We start from the raw sequence: 25625 nt of genomic DNA, 5'->3' as shown, positions 1-25625 counted from the left end.
GAGCCAGCAAAGCTCAGCAACTTAAACTCTTCATGTAATTGCTAGTTTGGGAAGCAAACAAATTATCATTTCAGTTTTGCATATTACACCTTATCAATACTTTAGGGCATATGTCTTGGGGGTAACTCATCAGTTAGGAAGGGAGCATTGATTGGTAAAAGTGAAGAGTGAGAGTAATATGTGGTGTTCATCCATAGTCATCTTATAAGTACCTCTTTAAGGAGTTAGGTTTCATATTGTTATGTATGTTACTTTCAGGTTTGTAATTATTATTAACATTGTTAAGCAATGCTCCCTCAATGTATAAGTACTTTGGTACATTTAATGTAATGTAATTATGGCTCATGTACTGTTATTTTATTACTTTTCTAGTTCTCATTTTGCAGTTTAGAAGAAACACTGTGCTTATTTCATCCGTATGTTGTAACTATTACTGCAGCTCAAAACTGTTTATGGTGCAATAAATCATAACAGCAAAGAAAATATGATTGGCTGCTGTTCTTCTTTTCGAATTACAGGCTTAAAAATTTGATAATCATAATCAAACAGTCAATGGGTGTACTGCCGATCATAGTGTCCAGACCCATTTGATGCTATGAACAGGTATTACATCCACAGACTGTTCGATCAACTTGTATTCTGGGAGAAACTGAAGAATGAAATGGTAATTTTTTTTTTTTCTTTTAGCACACCACACAATACACAGTGTTTCTGCCATAGTAAGTTTCAAGTCTGATACTAATAATTCCTTCACAGTTAAACAGAAGTTAGTATTAGAGTTTTAGCATCGGACCTCGATGTTGTAATTAATTAGCATGTGTTATAGTTCACAAAGTTCAGAAGTTATATGCTTATCATTTATTGGTAACTCTTTGTCTTAAGGCTGATATTAGAGAACATTGACTCAGCAACTGATGGGGAAAGCACAAAGGAAGTTGTCACATTTAATGACATACTGTCTGGTCCTCTTCAGATGGCTGTACTTGGCTCAGAAGTGGCACATTCAGCAGGTAACTATGTGACATGGCATAATGTTAACTAATTCTTAAGTTCTATCATAAATGTGCCTGCTATTGGCCAATATAACTGAATTGCACTACTGTAATAGAAACCACAGCTTGTGTAATTTCGAATTTTACAGTATTAACATTACCAACAGTCTCTCTCCAATAGTTCAACAGAAAATATGATTTTCAATATTTCTTACAAATGTCTTACCTTGCTCTCTTTCTCGCTTAGTTATGCAGGATATTCCTATCAAATGTGGCACATTTCATCATAAAATACCTTTCTACATCATTAGAAAATAGCATAGGTTGGAAGGTAATTAGATTAAGAGAAAAATTTGAAAGACACAACTTGTGCAATGTTAAACTCGCAGGGGTCCTCTACTGTTTTTCTTAATTTTTATTTGTATCCATACTGGGAAACATCATAATCTATTTATAATGAAGTGCGGTATATTGCCAGGGTGCAAAAGGTATCAAATCATTATTCAAAGTAAGAAATAACAAGTATGGAAATGTAGTAAAAATAAATCTCAATTGTCAATATATCTCAATCTAATAAAACCTTCATGTGGATGCAGTTCGTTACTGTTAATTTTGGTTTGTTACTGTTAATTTTGCATGTTTACCTTGATTGTGTATTAAAATAATTTAAATCATCATAGTGACTGCCACATTGAGTTCATTTTTTAAATTTTTTTATTTGATGTTTACTTGGATACATTTGGCATTTGGCAGTAAAAGTATATTATTTGCGAATTTCAAAAAAAGATAATCAACTTGGGCTCCATATTTGTGTAACAATGCAATTCATTAGATGGTATCCTACCCTGTCAGTTTTCACAACTGCAATTAACACTTTGCCTCTTAAGGACACTCATGGCAAAATACCCTCAGTCTTCAAGAAGAATATAATAATTCCAATCCCAAAGAAAGCAGGTGTTGACAGATGTGAAAATTACCGAACTATCAGTTTAATAAGCTACAGCTGCCAAACACTAACACGAATTCTTTACAGACAAATGGAAAAACTGGTAGAAGCCAACCTCGGGGAAGATCAGTTTGGATTCCGTAGAAATGTTGGAACATGTGAGGCAATACTGACCCTAAGACTTATCTTAGAAGAAAGATTAAGGAAAGGCAAACCTACATTTCTAGCATTTGTGGACTTAGAGAAAGCTTTTGACAATGTTGAATGGAATACTCTCTTTCAAATTCTAAAGGTGGCATGGGTAAAATAAAGGGAGCAAAAGGCTATTTACAATTTGTATAGAAACCAGATGGCAGTTATAAGAGTCGAGGGACATGAAAGGGAAGCAGTGGTTGGGAAGGGAGTGAGACAGGGTTGTAGCCTCTCCCCGATGTTATTCAATCTGTATATTGAGCAGGCAGTAAAGGAAACAAAAGAAAAATTTAGAGTAGGTATTAAAATCCATGGAGAAGAAATAAAAACTTTGAGATTCGCTGATGACATAGTAATTCTGTCAGAGACAGCAAAGGACTTCAAAGAGCAGTTGAATGGAATGGACAGTCTCTTGAAAGGAGGATATAAGATGAACATCAACAAAAGCAAAATGAGGATAATGGAATGTAGTCTAATTAAGTCGGGTGATGCTGAGGGAATTAGATTAGGAAATGAGACACTTAAAGTAGTAAAGGAGTTTTGCTATTTGGGGAGCAAAATGACTGATGATGTTCGAAGTAGAGAGGATATAAATTGTAGACTGGCAATGGCAAGGAAAGCGTTTCTGAAGAAGAGAAATTTGTTAACATCGAGTATAGATTTAAGTGTCAGGAAGTTGTTTCTGAAAGCATTTGTATGGAGTGTAGCCATATATGGAAGTGAAACATGGACGATAAATAGTTTGGACAAAAAGAGAATAGAAGCTTTCAAAATGTGGTGCTACAGAAGAATGCTGAAGATTAGATGGGTAGATCACATAACTAATGAGGAGGTATTGAATAGAATTAGGGAGAAGAGTAGTTTGTGGCACAACTTGACAAGAAGAAGGGATCGGTTGGTAGGACATGTTCTGAGGCATCAAGGGACCACAAATTTAGCATTGGAGGGCAGCATGGAGGGTAAAAATCGTAGAGGGAGACCAAGAGATGAATACACTAAGCAGATTCAGAAGGATGTAGGTTGCAGTAAGTACTGGGAGATGAAGCTCGCACAAGATAGAGTAGCATGGAGAGCTGCATCAAACCAGTCTCAGGACTGAAGACCACAACAACTAAAAACAAGTTTTTTGTGAGCAATTCTTTCTAAATCCATGCTGATTTGTGGACAGAAGTTTTTTTCTGTCTCAGGAAATATACTATATATGTGGTGTTATACATTATTGCCACCACACCAGGCAGAACACATCCCGAGGTTGCCAGTAAACCATGTGACAGCCTCACCAATCTGCAGCCATCTAGAAGCCACACCTCCTGCTGTATACATGAGCAGCACCGCCACCTAGGCAGCTTAAGTAAGATACAGCACTGATTTCATCCAGTTTGACTGTGGAGTTCCTCAAGTAAATTAGCAGTCTTATTCATAGTTTCTCTGTACTATGATTGTTTGGGATGACTAAGCTCTGACTAAAGGATTTCTGGAATACAGTTGGACTTGCTGCATTAAAGTTAATTCACTCAGATTATGTGTATTTTTAACTATTTCTGCTTTCTGTATAAGTGGCCACCTATTCCTCAGTATCCAACCTCAGGCAGATCTAACAATATTCCAATTAGAATATGCTCAAGAATTCTGCAGCAAATCAATGTTAAGATTGTTAATCTGTAATTTTGCAAGTCTGTTTGTTTACCCTTCTTATATAAAGGAACCATCTCTGCTATTTCCCAGTTGCGTAGGACTTTATGTTGGATGGGAGATTCATAATAAATGCAAGCTAAGTAAGGGGCCAATGCCGAAGAGCACTCTCTGTAAAACCAAACTGAAGTTCCATTCAGGCCTGGTGACTTATTTGTTTTCAGCTATTTCTGTTGCTTCTCAGTGCCAGGAATTCCTCCATAAGGGAGTGCGACAATCAAATGATTGTATGTCTATAAGATCCTACTGTGTTAATCATCTTTTAAATGTGAAATTTAAAGCCTAAGCTTTCCTTTTGCTATCTTCTATTGCCACACCAGATTGGTTCTTCAAGCAACTGAATAAAAGCCTTCAACCTGCTTAGTACACTTTTCAGGTTAGGTGATAGTTTGAGGTTATTTGATATACAGAGAGGAAAACCAGATCATATACAAAACAAAGACACTTAGAATGTCAACATTTTAACTGTAAATTGCCAAAGCATTTGTCCCCGAATTTACAACCCTCCAGCAAAGCTGTTGCATTCAAATTATATTCAGAAAAGAGTACCAGAATTCTCTTGGGTTCTCTGCAAGATCCTTTCACTGACAAATTATGGAGGAGTTTTTGTATGCTCTGCACATCAGTCTTTGTATAGACACACAAATTTTTACTAACTTTTGTCTTCCGACATTTCCTCGTTCTTTTGTGAACCAAGTGTGCAACAATCTTGTATCCTCAGCATTTTCTCAAATTTATTATTAAGCCCCAGTGAGTCTTTTCTACCCTCAATCCACCTACCGAGCACATACATCTCGGAGCACAATTTATAATCTGTTTAAACTTTGCCCCTAGTTCCTCTATACCCATCATATTGGCACTAAATGATGTCCATCAATGTCTAAATAGGGTGATAGTAACTGCTTATCTGCTGTATCCAGCATAAAAACCATTCTAGCCTTCTTGACAGATTTATTAACTTTAGTAACTGTCATTGATGTGACAACATCATGATTGCTGAAACCTGTCTCTATACTGACACTGTTGATACGGTCAGGCCTGTTTGTAGCTATAAGTTCTAAAGTAATTCCATTGAGCGTAAGTTTGTTGAACTAGCTGCTTGAGACAGTTTTTGGAAAATGTGCTCAGAACTACTTCACAAGACTATCTGCCCATACCACCTTCAGTGAATCCATAGAAATCCTAGTCTATACTTCATAGGCTACAGTCGTCTCCAGCTAACATTATGCCCTGAGACAAACAATAATTCTAGGGCAATTCAGAGGAAACTAGTGTATGATTTGTTTTGATGAAAGCATGAAAAAACCATCTGATGATCAACTGTGAAAAATTCAAAAACAGTAATGGTGTTTTTTGGATAAAGTAACCTAAAAACAATTTGTGGCTGGTTTCCGTCCACCATCAGCAATTTATTTCATATAGCAGCCACGGTCTCCAACCGTTTCTTCATTCGACAAACCTACATTAACTTTAGGTGATTGTGGTACTTCTGCATTGCTGAGCACAGACTTTCTTTGAATGATTCTACAACTGATACGATGTAATTGAGCTGCCAGAAAAACATCTGATGACAAGTGGTTAGACATGTCCAGGCAACTTCACACTCGGACACAATTTTGACCTTGATGGACACAATATTTTTGTCGATTGCAGTGTACATCATGGCTCCTATTGCATATAAGCTGTCTTTTTGATATATGTTCCATGCCTTGTTAAATACACTATGTGATCAAAAGTATCTGGACATCTGGCTGAAAATGACTTACAAGTTTGTGGCGTCTTCCATTGGTAATGCTGGACCAATATGGTGTTGGCCCACCATTAGCCTTGGTGACAGCTTCCACTCTTGCAGGCATACATTCAGTCAAGTGCTGGAAGTTTTCTTGGGGAATGGCAGCCCATTCTTCACAGAGTGCTGCCCTGAGGAGAGGTATTGATGTCAGTCGGTGAGGCTTGGCACGAAGTCAGCATTCCAAAACATCCCAAAGGTGTTCTATAGGATTCAGGTCAGGACTCTGTGCAGGCTAGTCCATTACAGGAATGTTATTGTCATGTAACCATCCCGCCACAGGCCATGCGTTATGAACAAGTGCTTGACTGTGTTGAAAGATGCAGTCACCATCCCTGAATTGCTCTTCAACAGTGAGAAGCAAGAAAGTGCTTAATACATCAATTTAGGCCTGTGCTATGATAGTGCCATGCAAAACAACAAGGTGTGCAAGCCCCCTCCATGAGAAACACAACCACACCATAACACCACTGCCTCCGAATTTTACTGTTGGCACTACACACGCTGGCAGATGACATTCACCAGGCATTCGCCATCCCCACACCCTGCCATCAGATCACCACACTGTGTACCATGATTCATCACTCCACACAACGTTTTTCCACTGTTTGATCATCCAATGTTTACACTCCTTACATCAAGTGAGGAGTCGTTTGGCATCTACCAGCGCGATTTGTGGCTTATGAGCAGCTGCTCGATCATGAGATCCAAGTTTTCTCAGTGGACCCTGATGCAGTTTGGAATTCCTGTGTCATGGTCTGGATGATGTCTGCCTATTACACATTACAGTCCTCTTCAACTGTCAGCAGTCTCTGTGAGTCAACAGACAAGATCGGCCTGTACGCTTTTGTGCTGTACATATCCCTTCGTGTTTCCACTTCACTATCACATCAGAAACAGTGAACCTAGGGATGTTTGGGGATGTTTGTGAGTGTGGACATCTTGTGTACAGATGTATGACACAAGTGACACCCAATCACCAGACCACGTTCGAAGTCCGTGAGTTCTGCAGAATGCCCCATTCTGCTCTCTCACGATGTCTAACGACTACTGAGGTCGTTGATATGGAGTACCTGGCAGTAGGTGGCAACACAATGCACTTAATAGGAAAAATGTATGTTTTTGGGGGTGTCTGGATACTTTTGATCACAAAGTGTATTTCAGAGTTTTCTTCTTCTGGTTTCGTCCAGCTCTCACTTCTGAATATAATTTGAGTGTGGCAGTTTTGCTGGAGGGTTGTAAATTTAGGGACTTTGTCACAAATTCTTTGGCAGTTTACTATTAAAATCTTGACATTCAAAGTGTCTTTACTTTGTATATGGTTTGGTTTTGCCCTCTGCATATCAACTGTCGAGGTTCATCAAAGAACTTAAAACTATCGCCTAGCCTAAAAAACCCACAAGGACACTCCAAAAGTTCTCTGCTGCATGAGTAGCTGATTCGTCTGTATAATGAATATTCTACAATTCTCCACCCCATATCTCCCTCAAGAACAATAAATCTTATGTAGGTGACAACATCTCAAGTAAAATATGTATCTCTGCCACAGAAGATGTTTCCAAGCAGACTGATATATGGCATCATCAGATATCTTTACAAAACAAGTTGTAACACAGATGTTAATAATTACTGGCCAATTTCATTACTCACTTCCTCATCAAATGTACTGGAAAAAATTATGTATGCAAGAACCATTGCACACCCTCACAAAATAGAATGCTTTGTCACTCTCAGTTTCAATTTAAAAGAGTCTCTCCACAGAAGATGCTATTTCTCAGTTGATAAATCAGACTGTAAATAATTTAAATCACAAAATATTGCCTACTGGTATTGTTTGTGGCTTATCAAAAGCATTTGATTGCACAGTTCACAGTATTCTTCCATAGAATCAAAAATATTATGGTATCAGAAATCTTGCAGGTAAATGGAGCATTAAGAGACTCATGGAGTGTACACAGTCAAATATTACCTTCAGAACAGGGAGTAACCATTACAGATGACTATAGGGGTCAATACTGGTACATGTAAATGATTTGTCTACAGATATCCAAGAGCAGAAATAGTTCTCTTTGCTGATGATTGAAGTCTAATGAAGTAATTTCAACATAATGAAGTAACTTCAACATTCTTGAAAATTAATAACTGGTTCTCTGCAAATGGACTGTCACTGAACATAGAGACATCACAGTACATGCAATTCTTTGCTGCACAAAGCCTGACAACAGCATTATAAATAATGGAGAAGGGTAAATCAATAAATGAAATGGAATATTCTAAATTTGTAGGTGTTTGTATTGGTATGAACCTTGGATGTCACATTTTACAGATCGTCTTACATGTGTTAAGACCTGCAACTGCTGTGTTATGGATAAAATCAAATTTTGGAGCCAAAAATGTCAAAAAGTTGACTTATGTATTCTGTGCTAACTCATCGCTAAGGAAAAAAGTGATTTTTGTACAGAAGCATGTAATAGGGATAATATTTGGTGTGTACTTTAGAACCTCTCTTATACAGTTCTTTAAATGGACATACTGACAACAGTCTCACAAAACTTTTGCTACCTAATGAAGTTTGTTGCTAACAATCAATTACAGTTTTATTTCAAAACACCACTGACATTCATAAATAGATAAGAAATAGAAATGACTCACTGAGCCATAATGTGGCATAAAAATGAGTGAGATGTGTAGCCATCTTTGTCCACCTTCTCACTGATGTAAAAAGTTTAATAGATATTAAAATTAACTTCAAACATGAACTGAAATAGCATCTGCTTCACAACTCCTACTGTTTAGAACAATTTCTGATATGTAATAATAAGATTTGTGTGTGTGTGTGTGTGTGTGTGTGTGTGTGTGTGTGTGTGAGAGAGAGAGAGAGAGAGAGAGAGAGAGAGAGAGAGAGAGAGAGAGAGAGAGATTGAACATAGCTAAGGATAAATCACTTTATGGATGTTAATAATACTGATAAAAACTTAAGAAATCATGTAAATGATTAGCATGTTATCATATTTTCAACTGAGAACAAGAGCAATATCACAGTGAAAAATTGCAATCATGAACAGTGGAACATGCAAATAACTAACTCCTATTTCAACTCAATCTATTAATTACTGAAATGGACCAGTGAGGTCTTCAGTGTGAAAGCTATTTATAATTTCCCGTAATATTTTGAAGGCACGTCAAAAGACATCATAATGTGATCCTGCAGGCCAACTCAGTTTGGCAGTAAGTGCTTCTTCCCAAACAGATTTCATTTTATTACTTCCTCAGCTGACAAATGCATTAGCAATCACCTTTTTAGTTACTTGCTGTGCCTTTTTGGTAAACCATTGTGTTACATTTTAAATATAGCTTTTAGTATATATTTTACTTGGCTGATTTACTTACATTTATAACACATTCTGCCCCCTGTGGGCCCGGGGATTAGAAAAGGCCCGAGGTATTCCTGCCTGTTGTAAGAGGCGACTAAGAGGAGTCTCACACCTTTTGGCCTTTATGTGATGGTCCCCTGTAGGGTTTGACCTCCATTTTTCAAAATTTTCCCGAAGAGCGAGCCAATTGGGGAAGGGTGCCTTACTTGGTGCACCGTGTCAATCATGCATTGAGATCCTTAGCCCATGGAATTCTTTGCACCTTATTTCCAGCATGGTAGCCAGTCCGTTGTGGTGGGGTCACCATGTACCCTGTTGGTTGTAGCCCCCTGACTACACAGGGATCGCTCTGCTGATGTCTGCACCATTAACTCCCCATGTATACCAAGGAGTAGATGCCTGTCACCCTGGGGTATCACAGCTCCTGGCAATGGCCATCCTGCCAGGTGGTCTTTTCTGCGACAGGATGTCACCCATGGGGAGGTCCCCTGGTCAGAGCGGGTGGTATCAGAGGGAATGATGCGCAATGAAGTGTACCACATCATCACTTGGTGGTGATCAAAAACCAGCAGTCTCTAAGCGTTCCAAGTCTCAGTACAATGCAAGGAAGTATGATCCTAAATCATTCCCCTCCCTGGCCACACCATGGGAGGAATGCCAGGCTTAGGATGGCAGCGAACATTATTCACCACAGTACCTCGTGTGTATGAGAGTGATGGGGACTCTTTTGTCTTGATGAAGCCCCAGTTTTTTGTAGAGCATTTAGAGGAAAAGTTTAGGGAGGTGGAGGGCTTGTCCAAAATATGGTCAGGGTCAGTCTTGATAAAAACGGCATCCTCTGCCCAGTCATGGGTATTACTTCCTTGTGACAACCTGGGTGATGTTTGTATTACCATCACGCCTCATAAGAGCTTAAATATGGTCCAGGGTATTACATTACACAGAGACCTTCTTTTGCAGTCTGACGCCAAGCTGCACACCTCATAGAGCGATGAGGAGTTCATTTCATCTGGCATGTCCATCAGGGTCCAAAGGATAATCAGTCTGCCACCAGTGCCTTCATCTTGGCCTTTGAGGGTGACACATTACCCGAGAAGGTCAAGGTGATGGTCTACCGCTGTGATGTCAAGCCATACATTCCTCCCCCAATGTGATGCTTTAAGTGCTGGAAGTTCGGCCATATGTCTTCCCGCTGTACTTCCAGCATCATATGTCGAAATGGTGGACGTCCATCCTGTCCCAATACTCCATGTGCTCTGCCTCCCATCTGTGTCAACTGTGGAGAGCATCATTCCCCTTGCTCACCAGACTGTAGGGTTTTACAGCAAGAAAGGAAAATCGTGGGATACAAGATCCTTGACCAACTGACCTGCACTGAGGCTAAGAGGAAATTTGAGTGCCTACATCCTGTGGGTATGACCTCTTCTTATGCTGTTGCTATGAGAACAGTTGTAGCCCCATCAGTTCCAGTTGGCTCTTAGAACCGGAAGACTACACCTGCCCCCTTTATGGTTGGGGGGGGAGGGGGGGGCACTTCCCTCTCTGTTGCTCCCACACCATCTACCTCGGGAGCACTGTCCCTCAAACCATCAGGGACACCAGTCCCCACTTCTCAGCCAGAGAAGCGTAAGTCTTCTTTGGCTCCTCTTGCTAGGAAGGGGTCCCTTGGGTCACTCTCTTTCTAGGTTTCTGCTAGTGGGAAAGATGACACCCGCCAGTGGCTGAAGTGCCCAAAAGCAGCTGGTCATAGGGCTTCACGATTGTCCTCATTTCCTGAGACTGACAGCCAGAGAAACCCAAGGATCAGCAAGAGAAATCCAGAAAGAAGACACCCAAGACCAAGGGAATTGTGGTGGCACCCACACCACCGCTGCCTACAAGCTCTGCGTCTGTGGATGAGGTGAAGATTCTGGCGTCCACCAAGGACCTAGATCTTGCCAAACCCTCAGACACAATGGATATAGCCTGCTGAGGAAATAAGTCGGTGGCAGCAGGTGACCCTGAGACATAGACTGCCTCATTGAGTGTTTCATGCCTTCCCAGTCTCACGATCATGTCATCCTCCAGTGAAATTGCGGCAGTTTTTTTCACCACCTGGCTGAGCTACGGCAACTGTTAAGCTTTACACCTGGTTTCTACATTTCCCTTCAGGAAATCTGGTTCCCAGCAATGCGGACCCCTGTCCTTCATGGCTTCAGGGGATATTATAAGAACCATAGCGAATATAATAGTGTGTCAGGTGGAGTTTGCACTTATTCCCTAAACTCAGTATGTAGTGAACTTGAGCCGCTTCAAACTCCTCTTGAAGCTGTCGCTGTCAGGATAAGGACGATGCAGGAAATAACTGTTTGCAACATATATCTCCCTCCAGATGGTGCAGTACCCCTGAATGTATTGGCTGCACTGATTGATCGACTCCCTAAACCTTTCCTATTTTTGGGAGATTTTAATGCCCATAACCCCTTGTGGGGTAGCACCATGCTTATTGGCCGTGGCAGAGATGTCGAAAATTTACCATCCCAACCCAACCTCTGCCTCTTAAATAACGGGGCTGCCACACATTTCAGTGTGGCTCATGGTAGTTACCTGGCCATTGATTTATCAATTTGTAGCCCAGGACTTCTCCCATCTATCCACTGGAGAGCACATGATTGACCCTTGTGGTAGTGACCACTTCCCCATCTTCCTGTCTCTCGCCCGGCGTCATGCCCATCGACACCTACCCAAATGGGCTTTAAACAAGGCACATTTGGTAGCATTTACCTCTGCTGTCACCATTGAATATACCCCACATGGTGCCATTGATGTTGTGATTGAGCAGGTCACTACAACAATCATTTCTGTGGTGGGAAATGTGATCCCTTGTTCTCTAGAATGCCCCCCAGTGAAAGACAGTCCTTTGGTGGTTGCTGGAAGTCACTGAGGCAATTAAAAACTGTTGGTGAGCTCTACAGCAACATAAGTGGCACTCGATGAAATAAATCTTGGGTGAATGTGCATAGGACACGATATTTCGGCAATCGACCACATTGCCATCATCAGGTGCGCTGATGTATTGACCGGCAGTGGGCCGGCGCCAGTATATGTAGGACTCTTGTACACAGAGCTCACACCGTTTCTGACATGGACAGTCTCCAACAAGAACTGGACCCTCTGAAGACCGTGTTTTGGAGGAATGGTTACAAGGAAGGGCAAATTCGGAAGGCTCTACATCCCACACCTGGAGCACCGGCAAAAACTGAGGATTAACCTCAGGAGGAGCAGCCTTGGCTATTATTCCATTTTGTGGGGCCTTATCCAGAAAAATTGGACACATTTTACGTAAACACCAAGTGAAAACAATCTTCTGAGAGTCTTCTTGGTAGTGTCAAGGACAACCTTGGTCTACGTAAATCAGGGGTTTGTCAGATACCTTGCCAATGCGGTAGTGTATACGTAGGGCAGACCATTCGTACCATTGAGGACCGATGCCGAGAACAGGAACGGCACACTAGACTGCAACAGCCCAGTAAGTTGGCAATCACTGAGCAGTGCCTGTCGGAACTCCACAGCATGGATTATGACCAAACCAAAGTCCTGAAACAGACTTCCAAAGACTGGGACTGTGTCATCAAAGAAGCCATAGAGATCAGAGTAAGGGAGCCACAACTAAATCATGACAGTGGTTACATCCTTAGCAAGGCGTGGGAACCCGTGATCACCCGGACTAAGAAGAAAAAGCACATTTCCCAGAGTGTACCGACTTTGGGGGAGGAGGGAAGAATAACAAGAGTGGTGCCGGCAGGCCCTCCTGAATGAGAAGACCAAGGACGCAGCGCCCAAACGGCAGGAGAACGGACGCTGTACCTGGACCATGCATGCGGCGCGGACTGCACCGACTCATAGGAAGCGCCTGAGGGAGGAGCGGGAGGGAGATTGTCCTATATATACTGGTGCCGGCCCACCGCTGGTCACTACATCAGCGCACCTGGTGATGGCAACGTGGTCGATTGCCGAAATATTGTGTCCTATGCACACTCATACCAGACTGTTCACCTGAGATTTATTTCGTCATAAAATACACCTGGAGAAATTGAAGAATCACATACGTGGCACTTTTACCTAGAGCACCTAATAGTCTTTAAGTGACTCTGTGCTCGTGTTCACATGCTTATAAAACAATGGAAACAGGAGTGTTGGGAGATGCACGTCTTGACCATTGGATGCCATACATCACATTCCCGAGTCTGGACGAAGATCAGATGTCTTTTTGGGTACCAGACCACAACAAGTGCACCTGGCGTTAATATCAATGCCGTGCTCTGTACCGACGCAAACACGATTGCTGAGCACTATGCTCAAGCTCCTGCATCAGAGGACTACCTCCCCAGCCTTTCGCACTCTGAAATGGTGGATGGAAAGGAAAGTCCTCTTGTTCACTACATGCCACAGTGAACCCTATAACACCCCATTTACAGAGTGGGAGCTCCTCAGCACCCTTGCACACTGCCACAACACAGCTCCTGGGTCAGATCAGACCCACAGTCAGATGATGAAACATCTCTTGTCTGACTACAAGCGATACTTTCTCATCATCTTCAACTGGATCTAGTGCAGTGGCATCTTTCCATTGCAATGGCAGGAGAGCACCACCACTCTGATGCTAAAACCCAGTAAAAACCCACCTGATGTGGATAGCTATTGGCCCATCAGCCTCACCAACATTCTCTGTAAGCTGCTGGAATGTATGGTGTGTTGGCAGTTGGGTTGGGTACTGGAGTCACATGGCCTACTGCCTCAATATCAGGGAGGCTTTCGCCAGGGTCGCTCTACCACTGATAAACCTGTATCCCTCGAGTCTGCCATCCGAACAGCCTTTTCCAGATGCCAGCACCTGGTTGCCATCTTTTTTGACTCATGTAAAGTAGACTTGGCCACTGTTTCTATGTTTCGATACAGTGTATCAATACCTGGAACTGTTTCAGTGTTTCGGAACGGCTATGGTTCACTGTTTCGAAACAGTGGTGTTTCATTCCGCCCTTGTCTCAGATCTCGAGCCAGACACAGAAACTGTATCGTTGTTTCAAAATAAGGCTGTTTCAGTCCACCTGTGCTTGGAACGGACTAATTGTATCGAAACAGTGATGTTTCATTCCACTCTGTGTCGGACGAGATTCGGGTTCGGCACAGATACTGAAACACAACATAACACTTCGTGAAACACTTTCAAGAGTGTCGAAATATTTTTGACAAGCAATAGCATGCAGCTTAAGATATCTGAAAATAAAGCTTCGTTTCTAGCTGACTGTCCTATTCCGAAATGGCGTAACATCTGCTTTATAAACACTAACCAAACAATAAAACAACGCATACTATTCGCATTCAAAATAATAAATACATGAAAATCATTCAGTTAAATTACACTTTTTTATAACATACGCTTCTCTGTTCATGTACAGTAATCATATTAAGAAACGCAAGTAAGACTACAACATTTCAAATAAAAAAAGGCGTAGAGTGACAGTTATTAGACATGTATATAAATTTGATGTAGGTATAATTGCAAGCAATCTGTTTGACATATCACTGATAGTGTAATGGTGAACGGGAAGCATCGTAAATTCATAGTAACGGTTTGAAACACCTTGAAACACAATTTTTTTTCTGTTATATTTTGTTATTTATTCGAATTATTTTGCGTTATTTGTGAGTCTACAGTCACTGTGTCTATTATCCACAATGATTCCCTTTGTGTGCATGGAAATTAGCAGGATGGGTATATTACCCACACTAACGGAATGTGGGAATCCCAGTAGCATATCTGTTGTTTCTGCAGTTTGCTCCCACCTCCAGTTCCGTTCATGGTGGTTCTTCTGTCTTCAGCTAAGGCTTTCCTCAGCCAATTGAAAAGTATGAAAGTCACATGACACAAAAGCAGCGCATTTGCTGCAGGAAATACGAAACTGCCTAAGTGATAGTTTCATACTTTCTGCGGCATGATTAGCGCTCTCGCACCTCATTTGTGTTTATATGGACATACTTATACAGTAGACATTCAAGATGATAAAATGTGTAGGTTTATTAGATTACAAAACAAACTGTTTCACTGTTTCGAAACACCGTATCGAAACATTACATTGTACTGTTTCATTTGTTTCGAAACATTTATGTGTTTCAGTTTGCACATCTCTAATGTAAAGCATATGACATGATCTGCCAACATCATATCCTTGCCACATTGTATAAGTGTTGTCTCCAGAGCCTGCTACCGATTTTTATCCAAAACTTCCTGTTGCTCCATACTTTCCATGTCCAAGTTGGTGCCTCCCATAGTTCCACCCATATTCAGGAGAATGGCATTCTGCAGGACTCCACATTGAGTGTATCTCCATTTTTAGTGACCATTAACGGGCTAGCAGCAGCTGTAGGGCTGTCAGTTCCCCTTCTCTGTATGCGGATGACTTCCGCATTTTGTATTGCTCCTCCAATACTGGTGTTGCTGAGTGGCACCTACAGGGAGCCACTCACAAGGCACAGTTGTGGGCTTTAGCTTATGGCTTCCAGTTTTCATCAGTGAAGTCATGTGTCATGCTCTTCTGTCGGTGTCGTACCATTCATCGAGAACCAGAACTTTAGCTTAATTGATGATCCACTCTCTGTAGTGAGGACATATCAATTCTTAGGACTGGTTTTTGATGTCCGACTGTCTTGGCAACCTCAGCTTCGTCAGCTTAAACGGAAGTGCTGGCAACACCTCAATGCTCTCCACTGCCTGAGCAACACCAACTGGGGTGCAGATCACTCTACACTGCTGCAGCTCTACAGAGCCCTTGTTCAATCCCACCTTGACTATGGGAGTCTGATTTATGGTTCGGCGGCACCCTCCGCGTTGCGTTTACTCAACCCAGTGCACCACTGTGGTGTTCGCCTAGTGACAGGAGCTTTTAGAACGAGTCTGGTGGATCTGATGTGCACAACTGCTCACCAGTTATGTTGCACACATTTGTAATTCTCCTGAGCATCCGAATTACCATCTCCTTTTCCCACCCATGGCAATTCATCTGCCGCATTGGCGGCCCAGGTCAGGGTACATGATTGCATTTTGCGTGTGATCCCTTCTCTCAGAACTGGAGTCCTTCCTTCTACCACCTCTACTTGAGGTCCATTCACTTGCACCTCCATGTTGTGCACCTCGGCTGATGCTTCGTCTGGACCTTTTCCATGGCCCTAAGGACTCCATTAACCCCACCGATCTTCGCTGTCACTTCCTCTAGATTCTTAACGTGTTCTGCATCTCTGAAGTTGTTTACACTAATGGCTCAATGGTTGATGGTAATGCTGGCTTCACCTATGTCCACAGAGGCCATATTCCACAGCATTCTTTGGCTGCTGGCTGCAGTGTATTCACTGCAGAGCTTGTGGCCATATCTTGTGCACTTCAGTACATCCGTTCCTGTTCTGGTAGGTCGTTTCTTCTCTGTTCTGACTCCCTGAACAGCTTACAAGCTATCAGCCATTGCTATCCTCACCATCTTTTGGTAGCGAACATCCAGTAGTCCATCTCTGCCCTGGAGCAGTCCAATCATTCAGTGGTGTTTGTGTGGGCCCCAGGACATGTCGGAATCCCAGGCAACAAACTTGCTGACAGGCTGGCCAAACAGGATAAGCAGACATGCTCCTGGAGATGGGAATCTCTGAAACTGATCTGCATTCTGTCTTATGCCGCAAGGTTTTTTGGCTTTGGGAGACGAAGCAGCATAACAATATTCACAACAAACTGTGTGTCACTGAGGAGACTGTAAATGTGTGGAAGTCTTCTCTGCAGGCTTCTCACAGGGAATCAGTTGTCCTTCATTGGCTCTGCATTGGCCATATGTGGCTCACACGTAGTTACCTCCTCTGTCACGTGGACCCACCTCAATGTCACTGTGGCTCCCAAATAACAGTCATCCACCTCTTGCTGGACTGTCCACTTTTAGCCACTCTGCAGCAGTCTTTTAGCTTTCCCAGCACCCTACCATTGGTGTTGGATGACAATTCCTCAACAGCAGCTTTAGTTTTATGTTTTATTCATGAGGGTAGGTTTTATAATTTGATCTGAGTTTTAGCGCATGTCCTTTGTCCCTCTGTGTCCTCCACCCTAGGGCTTTTAGGGTGGAGGTTTTAATGTGTTGCAGAGTGGCTGGCTTCTCCTTTTTTATTCTCATGGTCAGACAACCATGGTAATCTGCTTTCTTGTTTTTAATCTCTTCTCCTTGTTTATTGCATCTCTCTGTGGTGTTCTTGTCCTGTTTTGTCCATTGTAGTGTTTGTTGTCCTCCTGTCATTCTTCTGGTTCTTCCTTTCTCCTGTTATTGTGCCATATGTCTTCTTTGTTTTCTTTTTTCCCTTGGGTAATTGTTCTAGTAGGAACAAGTGACCGATGACCGATGACATTGCAGTTTGGTCCCCCTCACCCCCTTTTTAAACTAACCAACCATAAAACCATAACACGTTCTAATGATTTCGTTACATTCTGAATTATTGGTGTGTTTGTTTAAGGTTTAACTTTTCTTTTTCTTTTGTCAATACGAATTCATAGCAGTACCTGCATTTGCATACCTGAGAGCTAAAGCAGTATGAGTGTAATTTCCACAATTGTAACATAAGGCCATATTTTCAATATGCAAACACAGATTTATTTGTGAAAGAAGGGCAGCAGTCCTGCTCCACCTCATGGTTAATTTAGGTGTTCTTAATAGGGTGCATGTCCATTTAACACTGCCTAAGTTGGTCATGAGCTGGAATTGCCTCCCATCTTCCATGAATGAAACAGTGTCTTAGTGTCACAAACACAGTCTTACAATGAAACTGTGGAAATTGGACATATGTGCCTTTACCTCTTAGATGTGGTATTAAGGTCAAATGATTCAAACATTTTCATTATTACCAAAGGAAATCTTTCCATAGTTAACCACTTTTTGCATGTACTGAAAATGATGATGCTGCATTCTTCAGTAAGTCTTCCTATATTTTAGTTTTCACTGATTGCATAATGTTTATTCAGTCATTTTTAGGCTCCAGTTCTTTTTCTAATAGTCTATAAAACCACTATCCAACACTTATTCATATTTTTGTTTGCCAATAAATATTTCATCACTCATAATTTCCCATCACTCTCTGTGTATTGCAGCAGTATGTACTGTTTGTGTGACATCAGTGAGCTAAACACTTGATACATTTTTGCACTATTAATTTTAACATTCACATGACCAAGTAAAGCTGCGAGTATGAGTCACAAATGAGCATTTTGACTAGTAATTAAGATCTTTTAGAAAACCTTCATGATTACAACAAGTAAAAGCTCTTTTCAATGATCTGTAGATGCACAGTTTAATAATTTCCATCTGTGATAACTCACAGAAACTTTAGTTGTTTCAAAGGAATACATTTACCATATTAGGTTTGATTTCTGTTATGTAGTCACTCTGCACCACACAAAATTATGTCCCTAAGTACAACATATTATTTGAAAACATCAAATCCTAGTGGTACATGTTTATCTGTTGTAAAACAAATATTCATTTACATACAGAACTTAAATATTTTTAGATTATCATTTAGAAGAAACTTCTATTTCTCTCTGTTTGTTGCATTGAAACTGTATATTTTTGTTTATCAGTTGAGCCATCGACAATATATGCAAAAGAGGCTCTTTTATCTCATCCTAGAGTTTGTGCGACCTGGCCATCCTTTTTAATCTTCCTCAAACTATCCCTGTCTCCTCTACAAAGAAGAAACTGTTAGTTCTGAGAGCTTGGATAGGTTATATACTTTAATATATATGTATCAGCAGTAAGGAAAGTTCTGGCCAGCAATTCCATCTCATAATTTTATATTATTCTTGAGTCAATGTTCCTTTTGAGATAATTGAACAATTGTCTTTTTTACATCCCTCCCATTATGCTAGTGGCTAATTATTTGTCCCAATGAACATGAACATATTTAAAAGAAGTGATAGGATAAGTTAGAATAGTAAATACTTGTTCCCTTGACTGTGAGTGTGACAAAGGATGTACTCAAAAATGATATTGACAAGGGTGACATAAGTCTGGAGAGTTAGCCAATTTTGGTGTCTAAAATGAAATTCTGTAATGTAACTTATGAGAGATTAAATGTGGATGCTGGACTATGAGTCAAACTTGGACCTTCACTTTGTTTTAAGATTATGGGAGAGGTAATGTCAGATTGAAGCTTTAATTTGCTCATTTATGTTTGCTTGGGTACCTTAGTTGGTACAGCCTTCCAATGGAGAGTAATGGTCCAAATTTGATGACCTGACTGGCATGTCATTTAATCTGTCAGGAAGTTCCAAGCATTGATGTATTTCTTGGCTAGTTTTTCACAGCAGCAGAGATACAATTTTGGCTCCCACCTCAGAGGGAGACTACAAAACACACAACATAAAAGAATTTCTCAAAAGATCTATAATTCTTGAAGTAATTACACACATTTCTTTACATTGAAATTAGTTATGTTAATGTAAATAAGAGGTACTCTCTGAAAAAATTGTATTACGTGAGGAACAGAAAACATGTCATAAAACTGTGTGTTAAGCTGAAACAAGACAAGCAGCACAAAAAAGAAAAGACACGAATGAAATCCATTTGTTCTTATTTTCTGAATTTCAGGCTGATGAAATAAGTATATTTGGTAGTCAGAAATACCATACAAGCAGTGTTATGTTATTGAATTTTATGGTCATATATATGATAGATCGTTGTGGGATTACTTCCAGGTGGCTTGTACCAGAATTAGTTCATATATGTACAACTACACAGGGCCCAAATGGTGTTGTTCCATTAATGATGATACTGTGCAACAGTTTCTTGAGTTTCAGAGCAGTGTGGGGTTAGTCAGTGTTCTCTGTGTGTGGCGTACCTTTAATGAACTGATACTCCAGTGTTATCTGGCGACACTCTAAGATGCTGTCTAAAGTTTGCATTTTTGACAGGTATTAGTTACCTTAAAAAATAAACATATCTGTTTATGTTTCAGTACAAGGAACAACAGCAGCAGAAGATTGTTCATCTGTCTGTGAAGAACGGTAAGTTAAAAATCATGTCATAATTTAATTGTATCTTGAAACACTGTCATGAAATCTATTTAATGTGAAAGTAAAATTTCTTCAGATTGCACATTTACTCTATTGGTTGTTACAGTCAGTGATGTTAGTGTAAGTATTCACATTATTTCACAGGTTATGGCAGTCATGTGAAAAACAATGATTTCTTGAAAAGTAAAGATGCAAGTCCTCCTTTGCGTGTGTGACATGCCAGATCAGCTTATATCAATTGTGCCACTTTTAATATTGGTGATGAAAAGTACGTCCAGAGTTACCCTGCCATTTTGAAATCCTGCTAAGTAAAGAGTGCATCCTATAATTAGGTTTTTGCACACAAAAGTGGAAACAACTGATGAAACATGCTTAATACTAGCCCTTCACCCAAGGAAGTTAATGATAACTGTTTAACTATGTGCTGTAATTATTATTCAGTATTTGTTACTTTTTAAAAAGTGAAAAAAAAAGAATGCTGAAAAATATTACCTTCTTTTGAGTGCAATATCTAAAAAGAAAAAAAATACAAGAAACCTAAATTGCTTTACACAAATGTAAGAAAAGTATGTGGACAGAATATTGGTAAATTCGACAGTGTCAAGCTGTGAAAAGTATTCCAGCCATTGATAGTGGAGGCAATGAAATCAACATTGTCAAATATATATTGACAACATGCTACACTTGGAACAGGCTCTTTGGTATGATAGAAGTTGACAGCTCCACCTGTTGAGATTTTTTACATAAGAGTTCTTTTAACAACTGCAAGTAAATATTCCCGTTAATAAACTGAAAATAGCTCTGCTATATAAACACAAGCTCAGTGAAGTTATTTTGTCTATTCACAAGAGAGAAATGGACAGGAAATTCCAGGGAAGTATAGTCTGTGTAAACTGGAAAGCAAGCTGCACTCATGGTGGGGGAAGTTGCCTTTCCTGGAAGAATGCTACAGCTGCCATACAGATGATTAAGAACTAATTTCCCCTCTATCATTGTAGAACAGCATGCAGAAATTTACTTATATTCTGTCCAAATGTGTTCCTTGTGTTAATATTAGTAATTCAGATCTGTATTTAATGTAATGTTAATGCACTTTGTGGAATAAATACCCTCGTGCATGTACGCACACTGTGTCATAAGTGATTCATAAGGCAGGCAGCAGAAGGGTCAGTTTAACTTTATGAAACACCCTGTAGTTGCTTTTTGTGATGTAGTGCAGTAGGGAGAATGGGGAATTGTCTGCATGCTTTTCATTTTGCAAACCTACAAAGAAGGAAAACATACCACAATTTAGCGACTTACATTCCCTTGTGTTTCTACTCTCAAACTTTTCATGCTGTTACACCCCCAGAACACAATTTATCCCTTAATGTGCTTTTACTGCACTTACATGTGGTACAGCCTTTTAATATTTATTCTTAACCAAAGCTACTTAACAATATACATTAATTTTATACCATTAAATCACAATTTTTAATAATCTGCAATTTTTCTATCCCCTGCAATAAGGAAACTATTAGTCCTAATGAAAAACTGAATAAGACTTTTTTGTAGGAAATTTAGTGTAATTTAATTTTGCACTGGCAAGCATTTTTGCTAGAAGCCATTGTTTTTGAATTACTCAAGAAAAACATGACAAAATGACCTTTAAACTCCTACCCACCTTCACACTCACACCCCAATGATCAGAATTTTTAGTATGTTATTCATTACACTGTCCCTATGACTGTACAAAAATGTGTGACTACATGTATTTTGTGCCTAATTTTCCTTTGTTGATTGGGCTATGGAGTGAACACAACTTTTTGTTTTATTTTACTAGGGAATTCCCCACTCAGAGTGGATAATGATACCTGCAGGAAACCTCATTTGTGACCTAATGAAATGCCCACCAAGATGAGGCTACTAAAATCTTAATGATCAACTACCAAAACATTTGCAACAAACTCTCACAGTTTGAAATTCTCCTAAAAAGCAGTGAAGCTCACTTAATACTAGTGACAACAAGTATACTAAAACCTCAAATTGAAAGTCTTCAGATTTTTAGAGTGAATCTAATAAGTGAATATCTGAAGGATAGACTAATAAGAAATTGGAGTGATGTATTTGTTTGTTTAAACAGTAAGCTCAAGTCTGCTCATAACTGGTATCAGTTACCATGGGGCAGTTGTAACAAGAATGATTACATAAGTACAAAGACCAAGGAAAACAAGTAGAAATCTAGGAGACAACTCCCTGAAAGACAGGAGTGCTGCATTGTTGATTTGTACACAAGCAAAAGATATAGAGCTTGGCTAGCTCTTGGAATGCATTTCCTTTTTCAAGCTTGTAGGACACACACACACACACACACACACACACACACACACACACACACACACACACACTTACTCACATGCACACACCTGTCTCCCTACATTATGCTCAGTGGACAGCTAGCTCTTTCCTGTCCCACAGTGAGTTTACTGGGGTGAGGTAGGGGTGTGGGGCTGGATGGTATGTGGTATGGGGAGAGGCAGGAGACAGGGAGGAGGTTGAGGCGAAGCATCTAGCAATGCATGGCAGAGTGGGGAGCCATCTGTGGGCTAGCTAGGGATGTAGGTAGAAGGGGCAGGGGGTTGGCGGCACGTGGCAGATGGCTGGGCACTCAGTTCATAGGCTAGGGCATGAGATAACATCACACAACTAAATGACATGGTGGCACAAACTGGATGGGGTTACTAGGACAGGTGATGGTGTACACTCACACATGCGCGTGCACTGGGTGGGGACAGTGAGTTACCTTAGATTTAGGACAAGAATGTTATGGGAGTGAAGGATGCGCTGTAAGGATAGCTCCTATCTGCACAGCTTAGAAAAGCTACTGGTGGTGGTGGTGGTGGTGGTGGTGGTGGGGGTGGGGAGGATCCAGAAGGCACGGGTTGTGAAGCAACCATTGAAATATCACATGTCGTGCTCTGCTGCATATTGTGCTACTGGATGGTCCACCATGTTTTTAGCAACAGTTTGGTGGTGGCCATTCATTCTAGTTGACAGCTGATTGGTTGTCATACCAATGTAAAACACTGTGCAGTGGTTGCAACAACACTGGTATATAACATGGCTGCTTTCGCAGGTTGTCCAGCCTCTGAAGGGGTAGGATAAGCCTGTGACTGGACTGGAGCAGGTGGTGCTGGGTAGATGGATTGGTCAGGCCTTGCATCTGGGTCTTCCATGGGGGTATGTTCCCTGTGGCAGGGGCTTGGGGGTAAGAGTGGCATAGGGGTGAACTAGCATGTTGTGGCGATTGTGTGGTTGGTGCTACACCACTTTCAAAGGTGTTGGAAGCATCTTGGGTAGGATGTCCATCATTTCAGGGCATGATGATAGATAACCAAAGCCCTGATGAAGGATGTGATTTAGTTGTTCCAGTCTGGGATGGTACTGGGTGACAAGGGGGGGGGGGGGGGGTGCTTCTTTGTGGTTGGTTCTTGGGATAGATGTGAGGATCAGTTGTGTGTGAGGATATAGCATGGGAGATCTGTTTGTGAATTACGTCTGAAGGCTATTGCCTGTCAGCGAAGGCCTTTGTGAGGCCTTCAGCATAATGGGCTAAGAAGTTCTCATCACTGCAGATGTGCCTACCATGGGTGGACAGGCTGTATAGGAGGAATTTTTTGGTGTAGAACATGTGGCAGCTGTCAAAGTGCAGGTACTGTTGGTGATTGGTGGGTTTGATGTGGACTGAGGTGTAGATAGAACTTATCTGAGAGGAGCAGATTGACATCTAGGAAGGTGGCATGATGGGTGGAGGGGGGGCCAGGTGAAGTGGATGGGAGAAAAGGTGTTGACATTGTGGAGGAATGAGGTGTCATCACTAAACCTGAACCAGATGAGGGGGTTGTGGTTTTGGGAAGCTAAGAATGTTTCCTTTAGGTGACCCATGAAGAAGTTACGTTAGCATATGAGGGTACCATGCGGCAGCCTATACCTGTGCCAAGAATTTTTTTGTGTGACTTCCCTGGAAAGGTGAAGTAATTTTATGGGTTAGGATGTAGTTCATTAGGTATACAAGGAATGAAGTGGTGGGTTTGTGATCTGCAGGGTGCTGGGAGAGGTAGTGTTCAATCGTGGCAAGGCCATGGGCATGAAGGATGCTGGTGTGTGTGGAGGGTGCATCAACAGTGATCAGTAGTGATCCAGGAGGTAATGGTGTGGGGTGTTTGAGAGCTGGTGTCAGTGGTGGTTGGTATCTTTAATGTGGGAGGCTAGGTTTTGGATAATTGTTTGGAGATGTAGGGGGAGTTGAATAACATTGATGTGTGTAAGGAATGAGAGGAATTGTGTTGGCAGCAGGGGTAGTATTGTGACTGGGGTGTGATCGCATGTGAAGTAAATTCGATCACGCATGATTTATTGTCACGTGTAAGAATAAAGAGAAAACAAGGAGAGGCACATCGGGAGTGGTATGTGAGGTGGGGAAAATTTTGAGTTGCTAGAAGTGTGTTATGTTGTTATCAGGAGTCACATGGCATGTGGAGTTCACTGCACGGCTGTCATAACAGACACAGCCAATACTACTGGGTGTAACAAAAGTTATGTGTGACCATGTGTGTCGCCGTTGTTATGGATTGTGTCATAAATGTGAGAAGGAAGAAACAGAAGAGAAAGAAAGGGAAGGACAATAGAGGGGAGCCAGTCTCTTTCCCTGGTTATATAAAAACACTTTTCCATGGCACAGGCATCTCTGCACCACCTCCACTACTTCCGCAAAACACTGTTACTATGCAGTCCCCTTCTACATGCTCCCCAAAATCCACAAACCTAACAATCCTGGACATCCCAGTGTGGTTGGTTACAGTGTCCCCACTGAAAGAATCTCGGCCCCTCTTGATCAACGTATCCAACCAATTGTCCAAAATCTAGCCTCTCACATCAAAGGTACCAACACTTCCTGCACCAGCTCTCCACTATCACCACATCTGTACCTCCCGGATCCCTGATTGCCACTCTTGATGCAACCTCCCTATAGACTAACATCCCTCATGCCTATGTCCTTGATGTGATTGAATACTACCTTGCCCAGTGTCCTGCAGCTCCCAATCCCACCACTACATTCCATGTACACCTAACAAACTACATCCTATTCCATAACACTTTACCTTTAAAAGGAAGGTATACAAACAAATTTGTGGCACAGCCATGGCACCTGCATGGCATCCTCCCATGACACCTCTTCATGGGCCATCTAGAGGAAAGTTCCTAGCTTCCCAAAACCCCAAACCCCTCATCTTGTTCAGGTTTATTGATGACATCTTTACAATCTGGACACAAGGCCAGGACACCTTCTGCTCATTCCTCCACAATCTCGACACCTTCTCTCCCACCCAGTTCATCTGGTCCTCCTCCACCCATCGTGCCACCTTCTTAAATGTCCAAGATACTTCCAACCTCTCTGAAAGTCGTGTAGTGCCACCCACCCAAGTGCCACAACATCCTGGTTCACCCCTATGCCACTCTTACCCCCAAGCCCCTGCCACATGGGACATACCCCTGTGGAAGACCCAGATGCAAGGCCTGACCAATC

At 41.4% G+C, this 25625-nt stretch overlaps 1 protein-coding gene across 1 annotated transcript in view; it reads left to right on the top strand.

The window, feature by feature from the left end:
* LOC126183298 (lisH domain-containing protein ARMC9-like) overlaps positions 1-25625 on the top strand; it is a 242578-nt gene that overhangs the window by 202919 nt on the left and 14034 nt on the right. The window contains exons 15-16 of the mRNA XM_049925137.1: positions 883-1010; positions 20002-20050. Of these exons, the coding sequence (XP_049781094.1) occupies positions 883-1010; positions 20002-20050 (177 nt within the window). The remainder of the gene's footprint in view (positions 1-882; positions 1011-20001; positions 20051-25625) is intronic.

Source organism: Schistocerca cancellata, chromosome 4, assembly GCF_023864275.1.
Source record: "Schistocerca cancellata isolate TAMUIC-IGC-003103 chromosome 4, iqSchCanc2.1, whole genome shotgun sequence".
Lineage (NCBI taxonomy): Eukaryota > Metazoa > Arthropoda > Insecta > Orthoptera > Acrididae > Schistocerca > Schistocerca cancellata.
This window is presented reverse-complemented; position numbering and strand designations above follow the sequence as displayed.